The sequence below is a fragment of the Mandrillus leucophaeus genome, unplaced genomic scaffold (assembly GCF_000951045.1).
Source record: "Mandrillus leucophaeus isolate KB7577 unplaced genomic scaffold, Mleu.le_1.0 Scaffold1158, whole genome shotgun sequence".
NCBI lineage: Eukaryota > Metazoa > Chordata > Mammalia > Primates > Cercopithecidae > Mandrillus > Mandrillus leucophaeus.
The window spans coordinates 47,998-68,921 of record NW_012099854.1 but is presented as its reverse complement, the minus strand read 5'-3'; the positions used below and the strand labels follow the sequence as shown (position 1 = coordinate 68,921).

Genomic DNA, 20,924 nt, shown 5'->3' with positions numbered 1-20,924 from the left:
TGCTTTGGAGGATTTTAAAGTCTCTTTTCATGTATTATTATATTTTTGAGACAGGGTCTCCCTCTGTACCCAGGCTAGAGGGCAGTGGCGTGATCATAGCTCACTGCAGCCTCCAACTCCTGGGCTCAAGTGATCCCTTCTGCCTCAGCCTCCTGAGTAGCTAGGACTACAAGCTTGTGAGCTTCTGTCACCATGCCCAGCTGGTGTGTGTGTGTGTGTGTGTGTGTGTGTGTGTGTTTTAAAGACAGGGTCTTACTATATTGGTTTTAAACTCTAAGCTTCAAATGATCCTCCACCCTCAGACTCCCAAAGTGCTGGGATTACAGGTGTGAGCCACCAAGGCCTGCTCATGTATTATTATTATTACTACTACTATTATTTTGAGACAGGGTCTGGCTCTGTCACCCAGGGTGGAGTGCAGTGGCGTGATCTCAGCTCACTGCAACCTCTGCCTCCTGGATTCAAGCGATCCTCCCACCTCAGCCTCCCAAGTAGCTGGGACTACAGGTGTGCACCACCATGCCCAGCTAATTTTTGTATTTTTAGTAGAGATAGGGTTTCACCGTGTTGGCCAGGCTGGTCTCAAACTCCTGACCGCCTCAGCCTCCCAAAACACTGGGATAACGTATTATTTTTAACAACTTTCTTGAGCTATGGCTGACATACAATCAACAGGACATATTTAAAGGGCACGATTTGTGAAGTTCTGAAAAAAAAATCACCACAATCAACATATCTATCACTTCTAAAAATTTTCTCATGTCTCTTGGTCACCTCATCTCCCTTCTCAACCTCCACCCAACTCAGGCAACCACTGATCTACTTTCTATTATTATACATCACTTTGCATTTTTCACAATTTTATATAAATGGAATTATACAATATATACCCTGTGTGTGTGTGTGTGTGTGTGTGTGTGTGTGTGTGTATGTAACCTGGCTTCTTTCAAATAGCTAAATTACAGTCATGCACCACATAATAGCATTTTGGTCAATGACAGACTATATCTATGACAGTGGTCCCGTAAGATTATATTACCATATTTTTACTGAAACTTTTCTATGTTTAGATACACAAACACTTACTATTGTGTTACAGTTGCCTACATCATTTGGTATGGTAACATGCTGTATGGGTTTGTAGTCTAAAAGCAATAGGCTATACAATATAGCCTAGGTGTGTAGTAGGCCACACCATCTAGTTTGTGTAAGTACACTCTATGATGCATTTCTCAGAATGTATATCTGTTGTTAGGTGACATGTAACTGTATTTTGAAATTCATCCATGTATTACAGTTGCATGTATCAAAGTTATCATTTTTAATTTTTTTTTAGCTTTCCAATTTTGAGGTATGCCCTCCTGCTGTATCTCAATAAATTACAATTGTTCTACAGGATAAAAAAGCTTCACATCAAGAGGGGCTTTGGGGTAGTAGTACCCTCTGGAGATACAATAAATGCTACTTGGGGATGAAATGATGAGGCATAGATCCTAGTTTTCTAAGAATCCTCCAAAAGAGTACTATGGTAAGCAAAACAATGGCCCCAAAAGATGTCCAAGTATTAATCCCTGGAATCTGCAAATGTGTTACCTTACATGTCAAAGGGATTTTGCAGATGCAATTAAATTAAGGGTCTTGAGATGATTATCCTAGATTATGCGGGTGAGCCCAGTGTAATCACAAGGGTCCTTGTAAGTGAAAGACTGAGGCAGGAGTGTCACAGTCAGAGGAGATTTGAATATGTTGTGATGTTGCTTTTGAAGATGAAGGAAGGGGCCATGGGTCAAGGACTGCAAGTGGTCTCTAGAAGCTGGAAAAGGCAAGAAAGTTGATTCTCCTGTCAAGCCTCCAGAAGGAATGCAGCCCTGCCTACACCTTTATTTCAGTGCAGTGAAATTATTTTCAGACGTTGACCTCCAGAACTTAATCAACTTGTGTAGTTTTACACTACATTTGTGATAACTTTGTGAAATAAAATTTATGAGAGGTCATTGGTTGACTGAGCTCCTGCACTAGGCCCCAACAGACCAGACCCAATAAGAATGGAGTCACTCGTGCTCGGGGCCACATAACCAAACTGAACTTAGAAATGGGTCAGTTTCCTAAAAAAACAGGAAATTCATAGCAACCAACCTAATGGGGCCCAGTCAACTTGATCAGGCATGATAAGGAAATCCCCTCTGCTTGAAGTCACTTTGAAACAATCAATCTGCTTATGGGTCCTTGTTCCTTATTTCTGCTTACTTTAGCCTTTTCTGCCTGTAAAGCCCAGCCTCTCTGCTTAGCTCATTGAAGAGCCTTTCTATTTCATAGATGGTATGCTGTCTGATTCATGAAGTGCCAATAAAAGCCAATAAGATCTTTGAAATCAATTTGTTGAAATTTTGTTCCTTAACAATTTGTTATAGAAGCAATATGAATCTAAAACAATAACCAATCTTATTAAAACAACAACAACAACAACACTGATGAGTCTGACTGCTTCTATTTCTTCTTCCTGTTTGTGACATGCGGTCTTACGGGAGCAGAAGCACGTTGGCTTTGGATGACCTATCCTAGCTCTGTTCCTCTGAGCTCAGTTATCTTTTTTTTTTTTTTTTTTGAGTCCGGGTCTCACTCTGTCACCCAGGCTGGAGTGCAGTGGCACGCTCTCAGCTCACTGCAACCGCTGCCTCCTAGGCTCAAGTGATTCTTGTGCCTCAGCCTCCCGAGCAGCTAGGACGACAGCTGCATGCCACCATGCCCCATGTCCAGCTTAATTTTTTTTTTTTTTTTGTATTTTTAGTAGAGACAGGATTTCACCATGTTGGCCAGGCTGGTCTCAAACTTTTGTCCTTAAGTGATCTGCCCGCCTTGTCCTCCCAAAGAGCTAGAATTACAGGCATGAACCACCGTGTCCTCAGTCCTCATCTTAAAGAAGCAATGATACTTACTTTGGGGGCTGTGGAAAGGACTGAAGAGATACACACAAAGCACCTACCACACAGTCGGCTTTTAATCCCACCTCACACCTGATTCCAAGGGATTAAATCCTGGCTGCTAGTGGCCTGCTGTATAATTTTAGCTAAACTGCCTCCTCTCCTTCAATCTGTTCCACAAGGTTAGAGATACTTAAGTCCCTGAGAGTGTTTAATTAGAGTTTGCAATGTGACTGGATACTGTTGGTCGAAAAGTGTTATTTAGAGGCAAAGCGCTGTTATTTTTGAGCAGATAATTGTTTCCTGTCCTAAGTTGTTTAACCTTGTACCTAGTTTCCTTCTCTGAGATAATGACACTGCTTGAGAGGGTAAAGAAATACCTCACCTAAGTGTTGTGAGTTTTAGTTAATTAACGCTTATGAAGCCTACACAAGCCTATCATAAAAGGCTAAACGTTGATTATTTACCTTTCATATGGTTGTCACTTCTGGTATCTTAATACTGTCTAGTAAAAATTGGCATTGCAGCATTGGATCAGGTAATATTTACTTCATAATCGTGCTGGGGGCTCTAACTTATGACTATGCAAAGAGCTTTGTGCTTTTTACAAGAAAGGGGTTAGGGAAGTATTGATAGCTATTGTTTTTCTACCATGCCACAACTTATAACAGATTTACATTTCAAATTCTCATCTCATATAAAAACATACAAAAAAGCTAAAATTGTGAAATACTGAGAGAGGTATTTTACACAATGGTTAATAAGTTTTTAAAGCTAGCATGTATCAAGACATTATGTGTCAGGCACTGTTCTAAACCTTATGCATGCATTAAAGCTAAAGTAGGCATAGGCTGGGTGCAGTGGCTCATGCCTGTAATTCCAGCACTTTGGGAGGCTGAGGCAGGAGGATTGCTTGAGCGCAGGAGGTCAAGGCCAGCTTGGCAAACAAAGTGAGACCCCACCTCTACAAAAAATTTAAAAAAAAATTAGCTGGGTGCTGTGGCAGGAACCTGTAGTCCCAGCTATTTGGGAGGTTGAGGCAGGAGGATCGCTTGAGCACTGGAGGTTGAAGCTGCAGTGAGCTACAATGATGGCACTGTACTCCAGCCTGGGCAACAGAGGAAGGCCCTGTCTCAAAAATAAATAAATAAATACATAAATAAATAAATAAATAGGTTTAAGTGATTCTCGTGCCTCAGCCTCCCGAATAGTTGGGATTACAGGCACACGTCACCATGCCCAGCTAGTTTTTGCATTTTTAGTAGAGACGGGGTCTCATCATGTTGGCCAGGCTAGTCTTGAACTCCTGGCCTCAAAGGATCCTCCCACCTTAGCCTCCCAAAGTGCTGGGATTATAGGCATAAGCCACCACACCCGGCCTACAAATATGTTTAAAACATAGAACATGCTCTAACAAAGGTAATCATCTTTTCATATGTTTAAGCACCATGTATATTTGTATATCTTTTTTTCTCTTAATTCATGTCTTTTGTTCTTTGGGGTCTTTTTTTTTATTATTGATTTGAGTGATCTTTATTCTAAAATACTTGGAAAAATACAAGAAAGCATGACAAGGGGTCCTGATTAAATTCTCCCCTGCCTTCACAAGCACATTGCCAGGTTTTGTTGATTGTTACTTAAAAACGTCTTATGTCTTGAACACATCAACTTATTTCATCTCTGCCACCACCATGCTAGTTCCTTTCAGCTTTCCCAATAAACAATGTTATTTTCCATCCTCAGGTCTTTGCACACATGTCCCCTCAGCCCAGAACGCTCTGCCCCAACTCTCTGCGTGGTTGGTTTGTGTCCTTCAGGCTCCAGCTTGAAATGCATGGCCTTGGAGAGCCCTTCCCTGCCTATCCGTTCTCAAGAAAGGTTTATAGTCTTTCTTATATTCTTTCTTCCAGAAGTCTCTTCCTATCATTCATAGCACTTATCACCATTTATAATAATATACAATGTGCTAAATCCTTTGCACTCGGTTAATGAATATTTGGAAAGTGATTAGAATAGCATCAGGTGCATTGTGCTATGTAAATGTTGCTTTAAACAGCAACTCACATACTCTTCACAACAACCCTATGTGGTAGTGCTATTAATACCCCCATTTTACAGATGAACGAACTAAGGAATAGAGAAGTAACTTCTCTAAGATAGCACAACTAATGAGTAGCAGAGCCTAACTACAAACTCACTCTGGCACCGAAGTCCACACACCTAACTGTTCTCTATATTTCCTTTTGATTCCAGGACCTAGCGTGGTACTGTATGCCCAACAGGTACACTCAATAAATATTTGTTTAATAAATGAAGGAATAGTTCTAATGAGAAAATAAAAGTTACCTGTAATCCTACCACAGGTTTTGAGATTCATCCTACAGATATTTCTTCTAATATAAAAATAAACTTAATCCAAATCCTAACTTTTCGAAATCATTTTGAGGAGCATAGATTAGGTATCATGTGCAATATATTTAACCTTGTATTCATTATTTAAAAAAATATATAATTACAAGTCAGTGTTCTTCCTTTAGGCAGGGGGAGGAGGGCAGAGGAGAGAAGCATAAGTCTTTGGTTAAGGGAGGAAGGGTTTTCATAAAATATTCTGGCTGTTCTTATCTCCAGGCAGAGGTTGCAAAACTTAAGTTTGAAAGTTTAGGGAAGGGCAGAGAATTTTCAGGGACAAGATGAAAAACAAATTATACTTATTCGAGGCTGGGTATGGTGGCTCATGCCTGTAATCACATCACTTTGGGAGGCCGAGGAGGAGGATCGCTTGAACCCAGTAGTTTAAGATGAGCCTGGGCAACATAGCATGACCCTGTCTCTACAAAAAAGAAAAAAAAAAATTAGCCAGGTGTAGTGGTATGTGCCTGTGGTCCCAGCTACTCAGGAGGCTGAGCCGGGAGGATTGCTTGAGCCCAGGAGGTAGAGACTGCAGTGAGCCATAATCATGCCACTGCACTCCAGCCTGGGTGACACAACAAGACTCTATCTTTAAAAAATAAATAAATAAATAAAATTTAAAAATTATACTTCTTTGGCTGGGCATGGTGGCTCACTCCTGTAATGCCAGCACTTTGGGAGGCCAAGGCAGGCGGGTTATGAGGTCAAGAGATCAAGACCATCCTGGCCAACATGGCGAAACCCTGTCTCTACTAAAAATACAAAAATCAGCTGGGCTTGGTGGCACGTGCCTGTAGTTCCAGCTACTCGGGAGGCTGAGGCAGGAGAATCACTTGAACCCGGGAGGCGGAGGTTGCAGTGAGCCCAGGTTGCGACACTGTACTCCAGCCTGGCGACAGAGTGAGACTCCGTCTCAAAAAAAGAAAAAGAAAAAGAAATTATACTTCTTTAAATCAGTGTGTTTTAAAGTTTATCACTGGAATTATTTTCAGCAAATCAATTGGTAAGAGTTTTCTAAATGTTTCCAAAGCACAGCAAAGGTCCGTGGTTTACAGCACAAACTAGGCTACGTCAATGGGAAAATTGGATAAAAAGACGGTGCTAACCTCATCAAAGTCCGAGGAAAACCAGTAAAGTTTTCTGGTAAAACACGGGCAGGAAGTTTCTCCAAATATTGCTTTACTCATACTTTTAAAAGGCTTTTCTCCCTTCCCCCCACCTTCTAAAATCGTTTTGGGATAACAAATTTGTAACAGCTGGTCATCAAACTCATGTGCACTCCCAAAAGGATGACGTCACTGAAACTGACTATAAATAATACATCCATCTGGCTCTTGTAGGAGTATTGGATTGACTTGTTGCCCATCACAGTGTCTCCCTTCTGCCACCCACAATGACAGAGTGAAGCCAGACGGCCTCACTGAATGGTATATGGTTACAGCTGAGGCACTGCATTGTGGGTACCCCACATTTCTGAGATAAAGTTAGCTGATAGAATTACCAGAGCGTAATCAAATGCAGTCATTACAGAAGGAGTCTATATCACCTTACCTTTGAAAATATTTTAATCTAGAAACACCATACACTGGATACAAAATTCATGAATCCCTGACCCCTGGGCGTGGCTTTGGACATATTATTCTGAGCCATCTCCTATTTTCTTTCATATGTAAATAGAATTCTCGAGCTAGGAATAGAAGGAGAGAAAGAGAAAATTGAAACAGCCAGACCAAGTGTTTTTGAATGCTCTTAAAAGACAAAAAAAAAAAAAAGACAAAAGTTTGTATCACATCAGAAGTTCCCTATGTGGTCTTCAAAGCTGATTTCTTGCAGTTAAAAGAATCCAGAAGAAGCAGGCATGCCATGATTTTGAAGCTCCATTTTTGTTCTGTTATTCAACTGCAGTCAACTTCCAACTGTTGAAAAAAAGACGATTTAAAGGATTGCTTGTCTGTGTCGCAAGGCCATTCAACTTGTTCACCCTGTGATATCCAGAGCCTCCAAGTTGTTGGTGAGTTTCTATTGCAATTGCCATATTACCATGGTTTTGCCTCTTTCTGTTGACTGTAGCATTGTGTTGTTTGAAGACAGAGCAGCATATTGCTTTGTGCAGCACAAATTATTGATGGATAATGTACTTAAAGCTTTTAGCTGTACACTATTCACATTCTAAATGACAGATACAAAAAGGAATAATCAGAATTCAGGTTGTTGAATCATTGCCTCCAACAGCCAACTCTTACCATGACAAAGTCGGTAGGGCTGATCTTAGAAGTGTAGGACTTGTGAGTGTTATGTGGCTGTGCTAACTGGTACTTTAGTGGAGGGGCAGAGCAGGGTGAGTAGAAACAATGCCTGCTTTCTCCTCCATGTCTGGGTCCTACACATCGTCCCCAGTTTGCCTGGTTTGTAGAGGTTTAAACACAGAACAGAGGGTGTTGGGAATGAGATAAAGAGATTGTAACAGGAACATGGCCCCACGGTTTTCCTTTGGTGATTAAAACAATCCTGTCAATATGGAAAACTGTGTTATCACAAAATGGGCTTAGTAAATAGAAGAATTGTCACCTACCAGCCAGAAACAACAATTTGCAGACCACCTTTGGCCTCTTGCCAGTAAGGAGTTTGGTTTTCCCATCTGTAGAAATTCTTAATTGAGTCCATCAGATTCCCAGTCATCCTAGCCATGGTTACCTTCTTCTCTAAGTTGGCAGGTTAGTGAGCTTAGGCTAGCACTTCAGCATCAAATTTAGACTTCATGATAAAGTAAATCACACAGGGAATAGCTGTCAGCATGGTGACTACCTTGTTGTTCATTCTACTCAGGGACTGGCCTGAAGTGTTTTCACAGCCTGGGTCACTATGATGTCCTGGCCCTGTTTGCTCAAAGTGTTCATCTCAGAGTGACTTGTGAGGTATTGCTGAGCACATAATGGCCAGGATAGCTGCATAAGCAGGCGTGGCCCCAAATGTAGTCACCTGACTTCAGAAAATCAAATTGGATTCTACAGAAAGGTTCTGTTGGATTCTGACCGGAACCTCTTTGGGTGTGCCTTTGGATTTCAAGTGTTGACATGGGAAGATGCTCCAGTTCCTCAAGCCATCTGAAACAAGCTCATTACAATGCTAAGGGTATGGACTGTCCTTTTCCAGAAAAATCCTCTTGATATTTTGCATGCACACACACAAATAATAACAACAACAGAAGCTGTTTTCCTGTATGTAACGAGAGTGTTCCTCAGGCTTCTGGTTTATCTTGATGGTATCTCACTCTTTCTTTTCCTTTCTCTCTCTCTCTCTCTCTCTCTCTCTCTGTGCGTGTGTGTGTGTGTGTGTGAGAGAGAGAGACAGACAGACAGACAGACAGAGACAGAGAGACAGGGTCTTGCTCTGTCACCCAGGCTGGAGTGCAGTGGTGTGATCTCTGCTCACTGCAGCCTTGACCTCCTGGGCTCAATTGATCCTCCATCTCAGCCTCCCAAGTTGCTGGGACTACAGGCACGTACCACCACTCCTGGCTAATTTTTAATTTTTTTTTTTTTTTGTAGAGACAGGGTCTTGCTTTGTTGCCCAAGCTGTTCTCAAACTCCTGTCCTCAAGCAATCCTTCTGTTTTGGCCTCCCAAAGTGCTGAGACTACAGGCATGAGCCACTGGACCTGGCCTTTTTTTTTCTTTTTCTTAAGAGCCAGAGCAAAATTCAAATTGTATCAGTTTTAATGGAATTATACTTTAAAAGTGGGAATTTGGCCAACAAAGTGTCTTTCCTTTCTATACAAGAAGGCTATGGAGTTTGGCAATGAGCTCCTGAAAATGTAAAGAAAGCATGAGGATAACTTTGGGGCTGTTGCTTGGGTCATTAAAAGTATTGCAAAACTAGAATTTGTTTTCTTCCTCCATTCTCTCTGTAGGCATTTAAACATACTCTCAGGCTGGGCACAGTGGCTCGTGCCTGTAATCCCAGCACTTTGGGAGGCTGAGGCAGGTGGATTACTTCAGCCCAGGAGTTCAAGACCATCCTGAACAACATGGTGAAACTCCATCTCTACAAAAAAAAATTAAAAATTAATCAGGTGTGGTGGTGTGTGCCTGTAGTCCCAGCTACTCAGGAGGCTAAGGGAGGAAGATCAATTGAGCCTGGGAGGTTGAGGCTACAGTGAGCCATGGTGGTGTCACTGCACTCCAGCCTGGGTGATAGAGTGAGACCTTGTCTCAAAAAAAGAAAAAGATACTCCCTTTGTTTTTGTTTTGTTCTAAAAAATTAGACAAAATTTTGTTTAAAATTGCTTAGTGATTATTATTATTATTATTATTTTAATATTTTTGAGACAGAGTCTTGCTGTCACGCAGGCTGGAGTGCAGTGGCATGATCTCGGCTCACTGCAACCTCTGCCTGCCGGGTTCAAGTGATTCTCCTGCCTCAGCCTCCTGAGTAGCTGGGACTATAGGGGTGCACCACCATGCCTGACTAATTTTTGTATTTTTAGTAGAAACGAGTTTCGCCACATTGACCAGGTTGGTCTCAAACTACTGAGCTCAAGTGATCCACCTGCCTCGGCCTCCCAAAGTGCTGAGATTACAGGCGTGAGCCACCTCACCCGGCCTGATTTTTTTTTTACCTTCAAATATATTTATTTACAGGTTGAGTTTTAAAATTGTCTTAACGTTCTTGTAGAGACTATGTCTTTTTTTTTGAGATGGAGTCTCACTCTGTCACCAGGCTGGAGTACAGTGGTGTGATCTTGGCTCACTGCAACCTCCACCTCCTGGGTTCAAGTGATTCTCCTGCTTCAGCCTGAGTATCTGGGACTACAGGTGTGCACCACCACGCCCAGCTAATTTTTTGTATTTTTAGTAGAGACAGGGTTTCGCCATGTTGGCCAGGATGGTCTCGATCTCTTGACCTTGTGATCCACCTGCCTTGGCCATCCAAAGTGCTGGGATTACAGGCATGAGCCACCTTTCTTGGCCGAGATTATGTTTTACATATGCAATTCCTTCCTTTATCCTTCAAATATCCCCACAGATAAGGAGTGCCTCACCCCTGGACCTGGGCATTCTTCAGTATTCCAATACTGAGACTGGTTTTGTGTTTTCATTTTTCAACAACAATGTATGGAATTCTCACTCTGTGCCAAGCCCTATGCCGAGTACTTTACGTGCCTTATCTCAGGTATTGCTAGTCCTATTTCTCAGAAAAGGCAACCAACCGAGACTCACAAAAGTTAAATAACTTGCCAGATGACACACAGCTAGAAAGTAGAGAAGCCAGAGAATTCACATCCATGCCTCTCTGCTTCTGCTTTCCCACTGTGCCGTTCACTTTCTTGGGAAGCCTTTTCCCTTGTTCTTCAACTTGGGTTAGAGTAGCCTGTAATTCTTTTCACGAAGATGTGCCTCACTTTATACTAAATATTACCCTCTTTAAATGATTTTAAATAATCCTGCAGTGATATTCTCCTTTCTCTCCACCTGTCTAAACAGAGCATCTGTTTAATTTGGATTCTCTAACATTGGCATGTGTCTATAAATTAAGATTTTTGTACAATGTCTCGCAGATGTTTCTACCACATTTAGTTTGTACTCCTTTTTTTCTTGGACGACTTAGTTCAAAAAAAATTTATTTTGGTCAAACATATGATTTTAGCTTTTGAGGTTACCTAATAAATCACCAGTTTATAGACTCATAAAAATTTGGTTGGAGAGAGAACCTCAGAGATCTGCTCACCCAACCTAATCATTGTATGGGCAAGGGAGGCTGCCAGCGGCTGTGGTCACCCTGGTGCCCCAGGGGAGAGGGAACCTCAGTTACTCCACCTAAAACTTGAGATAATTTTACTGTTTCTGAGGAATCATCCCAAAAGTTCACAAATCAGGAAGAGATATATGAATGGGTGCTTTGAATTTTGTTTAAAGAAGAGAAAATAGGACTCATACCAAATGGCAGCTGGTTTTACTCCAGCCATTTTCAGGAATATCCCCAAAGACTCTGGTACCACCAGACTGCCGCGTGGGCTGTGGTGGCTGGCAGGGGTTCAGGGAAGGCAGCCTCTCTGACTAGGTTCCTGCCTGAGTCCAAATTAGAAAAGGGACATTTGGCTGCAGACTGGCCTCCAGGTGTCTGAAAGCCTATTTGTCCCTTGGTCACATTTCTTTTTTTTTTTTTTCTTTTTTTTGAGACAGAGTCTCTCTCTGTCACCCAGGCTGGAGTGCAGTGGCTTGATCTTGGCTCACTGCAACCTCTGCCTCCCAGATTCAAGCAATTCTCCTGCCTCAGCCTCCCGAGTAGCTGGGACTACAGGTGTGCGCCACTACACCCAACTAACTTTTTGTATTTTTAGTACAGACGGAGTTTCACCATGGTGGCCAAGCTGGTCTTGAACTCCTGACCTCAGGTGATCCGCTTGCCTCGGCCTCCCAAAGTGCTGGGATTACAGGTGTGAGGCACCATGCCTGACCCTTTGGTCATATTTCTGTAAGTCCTTCTCTGCCCTTCTCAGACATGCAAGGGAAAGTCAGAAGGGGACCAGAAGGTCTGGAGGGACAGGTGAAAAAGCACCAGAATGGAGAAGATGGGTGTTACATGTGAGCTAGGCCGGCTTCCAGCGCTATACGTCTTAGAAGACTGTCAGTGACATGTGGACAAGGCGTGGCTCTGGTAGTTAAAAAAAAAATCAATCCTTTACTTGCATCCCAAGTTCCTACTTTGGGAGAATAAACTCCAAATAGTATCTCCTAACAGAGGTTGATAAATATTTGGCCATTAACTGTAGACTCATGTCTCTCTCAAAATTTAATAGATGAAAAATGTAACACTCTCCCTTTTTTTTTTCTCCCATTCCTTGCTTTGATACTACTGATTGTGTTAAGATAGTGTGGATTGAGGATGGGTCAGCTTGTGGCTGAGCTTTCTGCCTTCCTGTTTGTAACTGAGTTTTTCTAATTAAAAAACATCCACTTTGTTCTGGCATAGTTGTATACATTATTCCAATATATTTAACAATGAGGCTGTTCTCATTTCACACAGAATAGCGCACAGTGAAGACAGTCAGTGAGAACCAGAGCTATTGTTACAATTGACAGCAGCCAGCTCAGGCGGCAGAGGACGAGAGAGATCGGGCTGCACACACATGGATGAGGCTGACTTTTCAGAAGACACGACTTATAAGCAGGAGGATTTGCCTTATGATGGGGACCTCTCTCTGATTAAGATATGCAATGATTACAGTTTTACCTCAAAAAATGATGCCTTTGAAGTCTCAAGTCAAATTATTTTCATAGCAGATGACCCTCAAGAGGAGGCTATGCATAATGAGACTTGTGGAAATACAGCTATGACCATGCCCCTGGGTAAAACTACTGAAAATGCTGCCAACAAAAAAGATGAGAAAGAGAAACAATGCACTGCAGCTCTTCATATTCCAGCAAATGAAGGAGATGCTTCTAAGTCAAGCATTTCTGATATTTTACTTCATCATCTTTCCAAAGAGCCGTTCTTACGAGGTCAAGGCATTGATTGCGAAACCCTCCCAGAGATCTCAAATGCCAACAGTTTTGAAGAGGAAGCTATTATTAAAAGTATTATTTCATGTTGTAATAAGAATTCTTGGCCAAAAGAACAAACCCCAGAACTCACTGACCAACTCAACCCCAAAAGGGATGGTGAAAACAGCAATAAACCTGGTTTTCCCACCATGACAGAAGAAAATATCTCTGATTTAGAAGAGACAGTGGCTGCTGGAGATAGCAGCCATCAAGAAAATGTAAATATTCTAACTAAAACCAAAGGTCCAGGTGATAAACAAAACAGTTATCAAGGGCAAGCACCCCAGAAACAGCATACTGAAAAAGCAAGTTCGGGCAACAGGTTCAAATATGGCCAAGGTCAAGTTCATTACCAGCTCCCTGATTTCTCTAAGATTGCTCCCGAAGTGAAAAATCCTAAAAACAACATAATTAATAAACCACTTGCAATAGCTAAACAAGCCAGCTTTTCTTCTAAGTTGAGAGAGAAACCCGCAGTTGTGCAAGATATTTTAGAAACCACGCCTGAGTCAAACCGTGTTGAAAAACAACATCAAGAGCAGAAAGGGGAAATCACTGAACCTTCACAACAAATCCAGGTAAATGAAACGGTGTCCTGTAAATACATTAATTGGGATCACTGCTCGTCTCTTTCAGTGTGGGTTTTTGGAGGGTGAATAGAGCTTGGTTCTGGTTCCAAGGTTTCATTCAGCACCCTGGGTCACCCTGGGTGAGTGACGTGGCCACTCAGACTCTCAGGGTCCTCATGAGAAGCATCAGGGGCCATGCTGACAAACACATATAAGAGAATAAAATCCAAATTCCGCAAGCCAGAATTTGGCTCTCCTCACTTAAACTTAGCTGCCCTCCTTCAGGGGTCATCTGCAGTTGCCTGGCTGGTCCAGAACCTCTTCCCAGGCCCTGAGCTCTCTGACTTCCTGCCTTGCATGGCACATCCCATCTTGACTTACCAAAGAGCTGCTTGTTTTCATGACCTCCTTCAATTCTCCCTTGGGCCACATAACTTTTCAGGTCTCCCAAGTCACAATCTTTTCCACACTTGTTTGTTTAGTCCTTCCATCAGAGTGTGTATCTCAGCCTGCTTTGGATCATAATAGCAGAAGCATCTGCTTCCTTCACTAGATTCTAAGGCTCTGGAGGGCAGCAACCTTATCTTTGCCTTTCCATTGCCTAACTTCCCCCAGAGGCCGGGCCTCGTGTCTTATGTACATTATGCCCTTAGTTCTTAATGCTAAGTTGAATGGAATTAAGATCGTTAGTAATGGATTTCAAGCTTGTTATCTTGGTAATCATTTGGTACAAAACTTTGTTAATGCTTAATTTATGCTATTTCCCCCTTTCCCTTACCCCCTCTTCTCACACTCCCCCATCAACTTCCCAACATGCTGAGGCTCAGGATCTCATTGACTATTGAGGCCCAATAGTAAGGTAAATCCATATTAACAATCAAAATAAACATTTTAGTTCTCTGGCACTTTTCCTACAGTGCATGATCTGTCTTTTGAGCCTTATATGAAAGTGTCCTGGACTGAACTACACTGCCTGTTTCCATTTCCATTCTCTCTCTCTTTTTTTCTATAACCTAACCTTGGAAGTAATTTTTCTTTTTTCTTTTTTAAATTTCCATTTCAATTTTCATGCTTCAGCTCCCCTCTCTTTCAACTGAATGCTTTGGGGAGTTTGAGCATCCAAACCTGAGCCAACAGCCCACCTGGCCATGACTGGGATGCTCTCTAAGTCTGACAGAAACCTGCACCCCCGTGGTATTGGGAAGTGTCGGGGTTCCTTGTTCTGCTTGCAGGAGAACATCCTCATTGTGTCCAGTTCTCAGTGCCCTGTGGTTAGCAGAAGCAGATGGATATCAGTCTCATTTCCCTCTGGTATGCGGGTTCAAGGTCAGGTATCTGATTTTTTCCAGTCCTGTCAATTCAGATTGGAGAATTGGACCCTGCAGGTTTCATATCCATCATACAGTTGGGATATCTAGAAAGACCATAGTCTATTTTGACCAACTGTCTGGCACTAGCATATTTCTGAGCTTTATCTGTTGGGAACAAAGGGAAGACCCCCCAAGGTGAATCACTCTGGAATTTAAACTGTTCAATTAGCCTGTGGTGGGGAGAAAACCATCACTGTCTTGACACACAGTTTGGAACTTAATACATCCTCTGTTATTCTCTAGAGTGTGGCTACCATGTGTTTTGTGTTAGTGAGAGCACCAGCAACAGAGCTGGTGACAAGACTAGCAATGGTCCCTACCCTTACGAAGCTTATGGTCTAGTTTTAGGAGAAACAGTTCAGCATTTCACATACTAGTATCAAACACAATGGTGATAACAAATAACATGTATTGTTAAATGCTTACCACCTGCCTGATACTATGGTAGATATTTAACATTTCATCCTCATAACAACCACCTGAGGTAGGTTCACTTAATATCCCCATTTTCCTGCCAAGGAATTGCAGGCGTATAAGTGATGAGACAACTACTTGGGTTGCCCAGCAAGTAAGTGTCAGAGTGGAATTCAACCTTGGCATCATGGTCCCAGCTCTTCACTACAAACCTGGGCTGCCTCTACGATGACAGAACATGTTGGGTCATTCTGAATAGTGGTGTCATTGATCAATATCGACAGTAATGTTTTCTTACCCTTTAATTGTGCAGATGGAGCCCACAGTACATATCCACCGAGAACTTCTCACAGGTACTAATGTTTTAAAACTTCTTTGAGAGAGAGAGAGATATATATATATATCTGTATATATATACACACACACATATATACATATATATACAAACACATATGTATACATATATACACACACATAGGTATACACATATACACACATATGTATACATATATATACACACATATGTATACATATGTATATATGTATTTTGTGTTTTTTGTTTTTGTCTTTTTGAGACAGGGTCTCACTCTGTCGCCCAGGCTGGAGTACAGCAGCACAATCTTGGCTCACTGCAGCCTCGACCTCTTGGGCTCAAATGATCCTCCCACCTCATCCTCCCGAGTAGCTGGGATTACAGGTGCATGCCACCACACCGAGATAATTTTTTTTTTTTTTGTAGAGTTGGGGTCTCACTTTGTTGCCGAGGGTGGTCTTGAACTCCTGGCTTCAAGTGATCCCCCTGCCTTGGCCTCCCAAAGTGCTGGGATTACAGGTGTGAGCCACTGTGCCTGGCCTAGATATATATTTTGAAAAAAAAATTTTTTTAAATAGTAAGTTGTGGTGACTGCAACAACTTTCTGTTTTCAGTACTTAATAAAACTGTGATAAGCTGAGATGAATGGTAGCCCAAATGTATTCTTTCTTGTATAGGAATAGAATCTGAGGGAAGTCTCTCTAAGTTGTCACCAACCTCTCAGAAAGGAACTTCCTCAAGCTCTTCTTACATATTTCAGAAGATATCCCAAGGGAAACAGATGTGTCAGGAGTTAAAAGAACAGACTGATCAACTGAAGACTAAAGTAATACTTTTAAAGCTTGTTATAAACAATATCAGTAACCAAATTCATATATGAGACACCATGCCATTAATGAGAGATTGTAATTTTTCACTGCAGGTACAAGAATTTTCCAAAAGAATAAAACAGGAGTCTCCTTATCATTTGCAAGACAAGAAGCTGGTAATGAATTTTATCCTGTTTTTAAAATCTTGATTAGAGAATTTGGCTTGGATAAAGACAAATAACTTTATAGTGCCATGTTTTCTCTACAGTGGCAGGAGTGGAAATGTTTTGCTAAAGATTAAACCATCTTTGTTTATGGGGGCTAAAAGAGCTTGGCATTCTGTTTCTCTCTCTATTTAGCCCTCTTTCCTTCTCAGGGGATCTATTACTTATGGCTGTTACTCCTTGCCAGTTACTCATAATTAATCTGACACCATGGGAGTTTCAAGAGGAGAACCTGTAATCAGTTATAAAGGGTGGGCCTGTCCACAGTTGATGGGTACTGGTGGATTCAGGTTATAAAAATTGCCATTGCCTGGAAATTAAATATGACTTTGAATACTCATAAAATCAACCTTGAAGCAATGTTTTTCAGATCAAAATCTTTTACTTTCACATCCTTGCTAGTTGCTGCATTGAATCAAACCATTAATTTACGTGATCACCACAGCAGTCTTGTTGTCAGTGCCAGGATCATGGGAACTGGGGTGGAGCAATGGGGTGAAAGGTAAGGCTGGGAGAACCAGAAATACGCTGACGTTGAAGATGTAGTTGAGGTCATCGGCTCATCAACAAGGGATAAGGTCAGAAGTTCTGATGTAGGCACAAGCAAGGTTTAGGGAGGGCTGTGCTTCAGAAACCCAGCAGCATGGACAAAAACCAGGGGATCCAAATGCTAAAAGACAAAGTTGATTATTTTCTCATTCATCATGTTAATTAAATCATTCATTCAACAAACATTTGTCAGGCATTTTGTATGTCCCAGACCCTGTACCAGACACTAGGAATTCAAGATGAATAAACAATTCCTTTTTCAAGTGGCTTATAGTCTTTTAGGAACAGTGGACTGGTAAACAGGCAGCTAAAATGCAGCTGGAGAAATGTTACAGAGAATGCTAATGGCAGCCTGGAAGAGCCTCACCTTTGCCAGTGAGGGGACATTTGGAAGGCTTCCTGGAAGTCACTTCTGAGCTGGGTGTTGCAGGAGGAATAGGGATGAGCTTGGCAGAAGGAGATCAAGAAGTATTCTAGAAAAAGGAAACAGCAGGTGCAGTGGCACAGGGGTGAGGAAGCACTGCCAGCGTGAGGAACTGTGGGCACTGTGATTTACCATACGGCACTGGGGAGCATGTGATGACACAGGCGTGGGGGAGGACATGGAACAGGTGGACAGGGGTACATCATGAAGGCCTTTAAGCCATGCCTAAGGCTGAGTAATTGGGCAACGTTGAAGCTTTTGTTTTGTTTGTTTGTTTTTGAGACAGGGTCTTACTCTGTCACCCATGCTAGAGTGCAGTGGCATGATCTCAGTTCACTGCAACCTCCACTCCCCAAGTTCAAGTGATTCTCCTGCCTCAGGCTCCCAAGTAGCTGGGGTTACAGGTGTGCGCCACCACGCCTGGCTAATTTTTGTATTTTTAGTAGAGACGGGGTTTCACCATGTTGGTTGGGCTGGTCTTGAACTACTGGCTTCAGGGTGATCCACCTGCCTCAGTCTCCCACTGCCTCGGTCTCCCAAAGTGCTAGGATTACAGGCGTGAGCCACTGCGCCCAGCCGCATTGAAGGTTTTCAAGCTGACAAATGGGAAGCACCATGGGGGCAAGGCTGAAGGCACAGAGATTGGTTAGGAAGCCAGAATCCAGGTAACAAGTTAGGAGGGCCTGAACCAAAGCTGGCAATGAGGATGGAGATGGGGACAAATCTGGGGGTTTAGGGAAATGGTGGCAGATGGAAAGGGCTGAATACAGCAAGGGAAGAGGCTTGGATGAGCTCCAGATTTCTGGCTTGGGTAACCAAGGTCAGGAATAAAAGTAGAGGATCCCATTTCAAACGGGTATGGAAGGCAAGCAGGAGGCAAGACGTCAAGTTTAGTTTGGGGCATTTTGAGTTTGAGCTACCTTTGGGACATCTAAGTAGAGAGGTTCAGTAGGCAGTTAGACCACTGTTTGGATGAACAATGTAGATTTGGGGGATAGTTGTGGGTTGACCCTGGAGTGGATAAGACGGGCCAGGCAAAATACACAGAGTGAGAAGTGAAGAGGGCCCAGGAGAGACTCCAGGGAAACGGCAGCTGGGGAGGAGCAGAGGCGAAGAAGCCAGGAGAAAAGAGGGTTTGCAGGAGAGGGGAGTGGGCTCAAATAAGAAGTGCATTGGATTTGGCAATCAAGAGGTTATAAGGGTCCTTGGCAAGCCTGGTTTTGAATGAAGTGGTGGATCTGGAAGCCAGATTGCAGGGATTATGAAAGAAACAACAGATAAACAAGATCTCCAGAAAGCTAGGATTTCAGGAATCGGAAGAACGCAGAATTTTAAAGGGCCGAGCAAAGCAGAGAGAACTGGTTCGGTCAGGAGCCTTCGGAAGCCTGGATGCGGGAGGTTTCTTCCTGACGTTATCGGGTATGCGGGGATCCCTGCTGACTGAGAGGAGAGTAAAGGTGGCTCCTGACAGTATCAGCCTGCGGTCTGGGACTTCCGGGCCCAGGTGGTTCAGTCTTGAAAGAAGCCAGACAGGGCGACAAGCAGCCGCCTCAGCCTGAGCAGCACCACGCAGCAGAAAGCATTTGGATTTTGGAGCGGGTGTCGCGCCCCTACTTATTGGTTACACAACTGTAGACATGTTACAGCATGTCTTCCCTTTCAGAGTTGTTATGAGAATTCAGTGAGGCACATTTCTGCCGAGAAAATTGTGCCCTATCTTCTGCAACATAACGCAATTTAAATTCCAAGGTCCTGAATTATAATTCATGATTAGCTTTTATCTCTTTTCTCAGTACCCTCTTTCCCTTGAACACCTAATTCCCCCTCAGGGCCTCAGCTGCCATTTTCAGGCTTCCAGTTCCTAAATTACTCGTCCTGACTTCTCATCTATAGTTCCAAATGTTTGTGTCTATCCTCACTTCGGATATCCCACCCTCACTGCAAACTCTACCTTGTCCAACATTGGTATCTTCGAGCCTGTTAGCCTTTCCAACTTCCTCAGTTTAGTCAGGTCTACCACATTCTTCTCACTTCCCAAGCTTAGAAACTCAAACGTTGTCTGTGAGATTTACAGTGTCAGTGTTCTGGCAGGGACCAGATGGTTACTTAAATGGTGCAACCGAGGAGAGTTTAACAAAGGCATTATTTTACAACAGTGTGGGCAAGGCTAAGGGAAACGAATAAGGGATGGAAAAGCATCTCCTGGATGGACCCATGGGGAGCTCCCCTTTGACCTGAAGGGGCAGAGGAAAAGCAGGTCCTGGAGCCTAAAGAGAGCAGCTGTCACTGTGGGACTAGCTGACAAGCCCTGTGGCTTTTGGTGGAGGGACAGAGTCAACTCCATGACGGCACAGGGGGGAAGAAAATTCTCCCATCTCATCCTCCAACACCTCTCTCCTGCTGTTGCCTTCCATTGACTAAAATCAACCAAAGCCAGGGCCCAGGGGAGCCTGTGGTGCAGTCCATGAAAGGTCAGCACAGAGAAAGACAGAGGATGAACCTGGGGAGAAATGTAAAACATCTGCCACGCCTGCTGTTTTTTATACACCCTTTAGCCAATATGTTTCCAAACTCTTGTTTATTCATTTTTAATATTAATAAGAATTGGCTGGGAGTGGTGGCTCCAGCCTGTAATCCCAGCACTTTGGGAGGCCAAGGCAGGTGGATCACCTGAGGTCAGAAGTTTGGGACCAGCCTGGCCAACATGGTGAAACCCCATCTCTACTAAAAATACAAAAATTAGCCGGGAATGGTGGTGCGTGCCTGTAATCTCAGTTACTTGGGAGGCTGAGGCAGGAGAATTGCCTGAACCTGGGAGGCAGAGGTTACAGTGAGCCAAGATCGCTCCACTGTACTCCAGCCTGGGTGACAGAGCGAGAGACTCTGTCTTAAGTAAAAAAAAATAATAAGAAGAATTAATAATCTGTCAAGTATGTACTATAGTCCTGGCACAATGCACATGATCTCATTTAGTTTTTATAATATGAGGCAAGGAGTATTACCTTAATTTTACAGATGTAGAAACTGAAGCTTAGAGAGTTCAAGTTTACTTCATACAATGAGTAAGTGAGAGTCTGAACTTGAACCCAGTTGTGTGTGATCCTATAACCTCACCGAGCTATGTTTCTGTCCTGGGCAACCTCTCCCCAATTCATCCCTTCCTCTCCATTTCGTGGGTACTGCCTGGTCCAGGCCCTCCAGAGCATCCTTTATGCCTGATTTAAGTTGCACTCCTTCCACTGGGCCTTGGCAAAGGTCTCTCTCTCTATCTATATATACATATATAGATATGTGCTCCAGAGCTCTGGTTTTGGTATATATGTAAAATATATATAAAATATGTATATTATAGATAATATACTATATATTTCGTATATAT

The 20,924-nt window shown here is 42.8% G+C and overlaps 1 protein-coding gene and 1 long non-coding RNA gene across 2 annotated transcripts in view; one reads left to right on the top strand and one right to left on the bottom strand.

Moving 5' to 3' along the window:
- Positions 1 to 7,064: 7,064 nt before the first annotated feature.
- Positions 7,065 to 8,208, bottom strand: LOC105552684. The gene is made up of 2 exons (XR_001008058.1): positions 7,903 to 8,208; positions 7,065 to 7,246 (listed from the first exon to the last, which is right to left on the bottom strand). It is a non-coding gene; the product is annotated as an uncharacterized LOC105552684 (long non-coding RNA).
- The window catches only part of LOC105552690 (protein AKNAD1), a 60,301-nt gene continuing 46,552 nt past the window's right edge, over positions 7,176 to 20,924 (top strand). The window contains exons 1-6 of the mRNA XM_011998425.1: positions 7,176 to 7,341; positions 8,342 to 8,462; positions 12,356 to 13,451; positions 15,540 to 15,579; positions 16,217 to 16,365; positions 16,462 to 16,524. Of these exons, the coding sequence (XP_011853815.1) occupies positions 12,459 to 13,451; positions 15,540 to 15,579; positions 16,217 to 16,365; positions 16,462 to 16,524 (1,245 nt within the window). The 5' untranslated portion in view covers positions 7,176 to 7,341; positions 8,342 to 8,462; positions 12,356 to 12,458. The remainder of the gene's footprint in view (positions 7,342 to 8,341; positions 8,463 to 12,355; positions 13,452 to 15,539; positions 15,580 to 16,216; positions 16,366 to 16,461; positions 16,525 to 20,924) is intronic.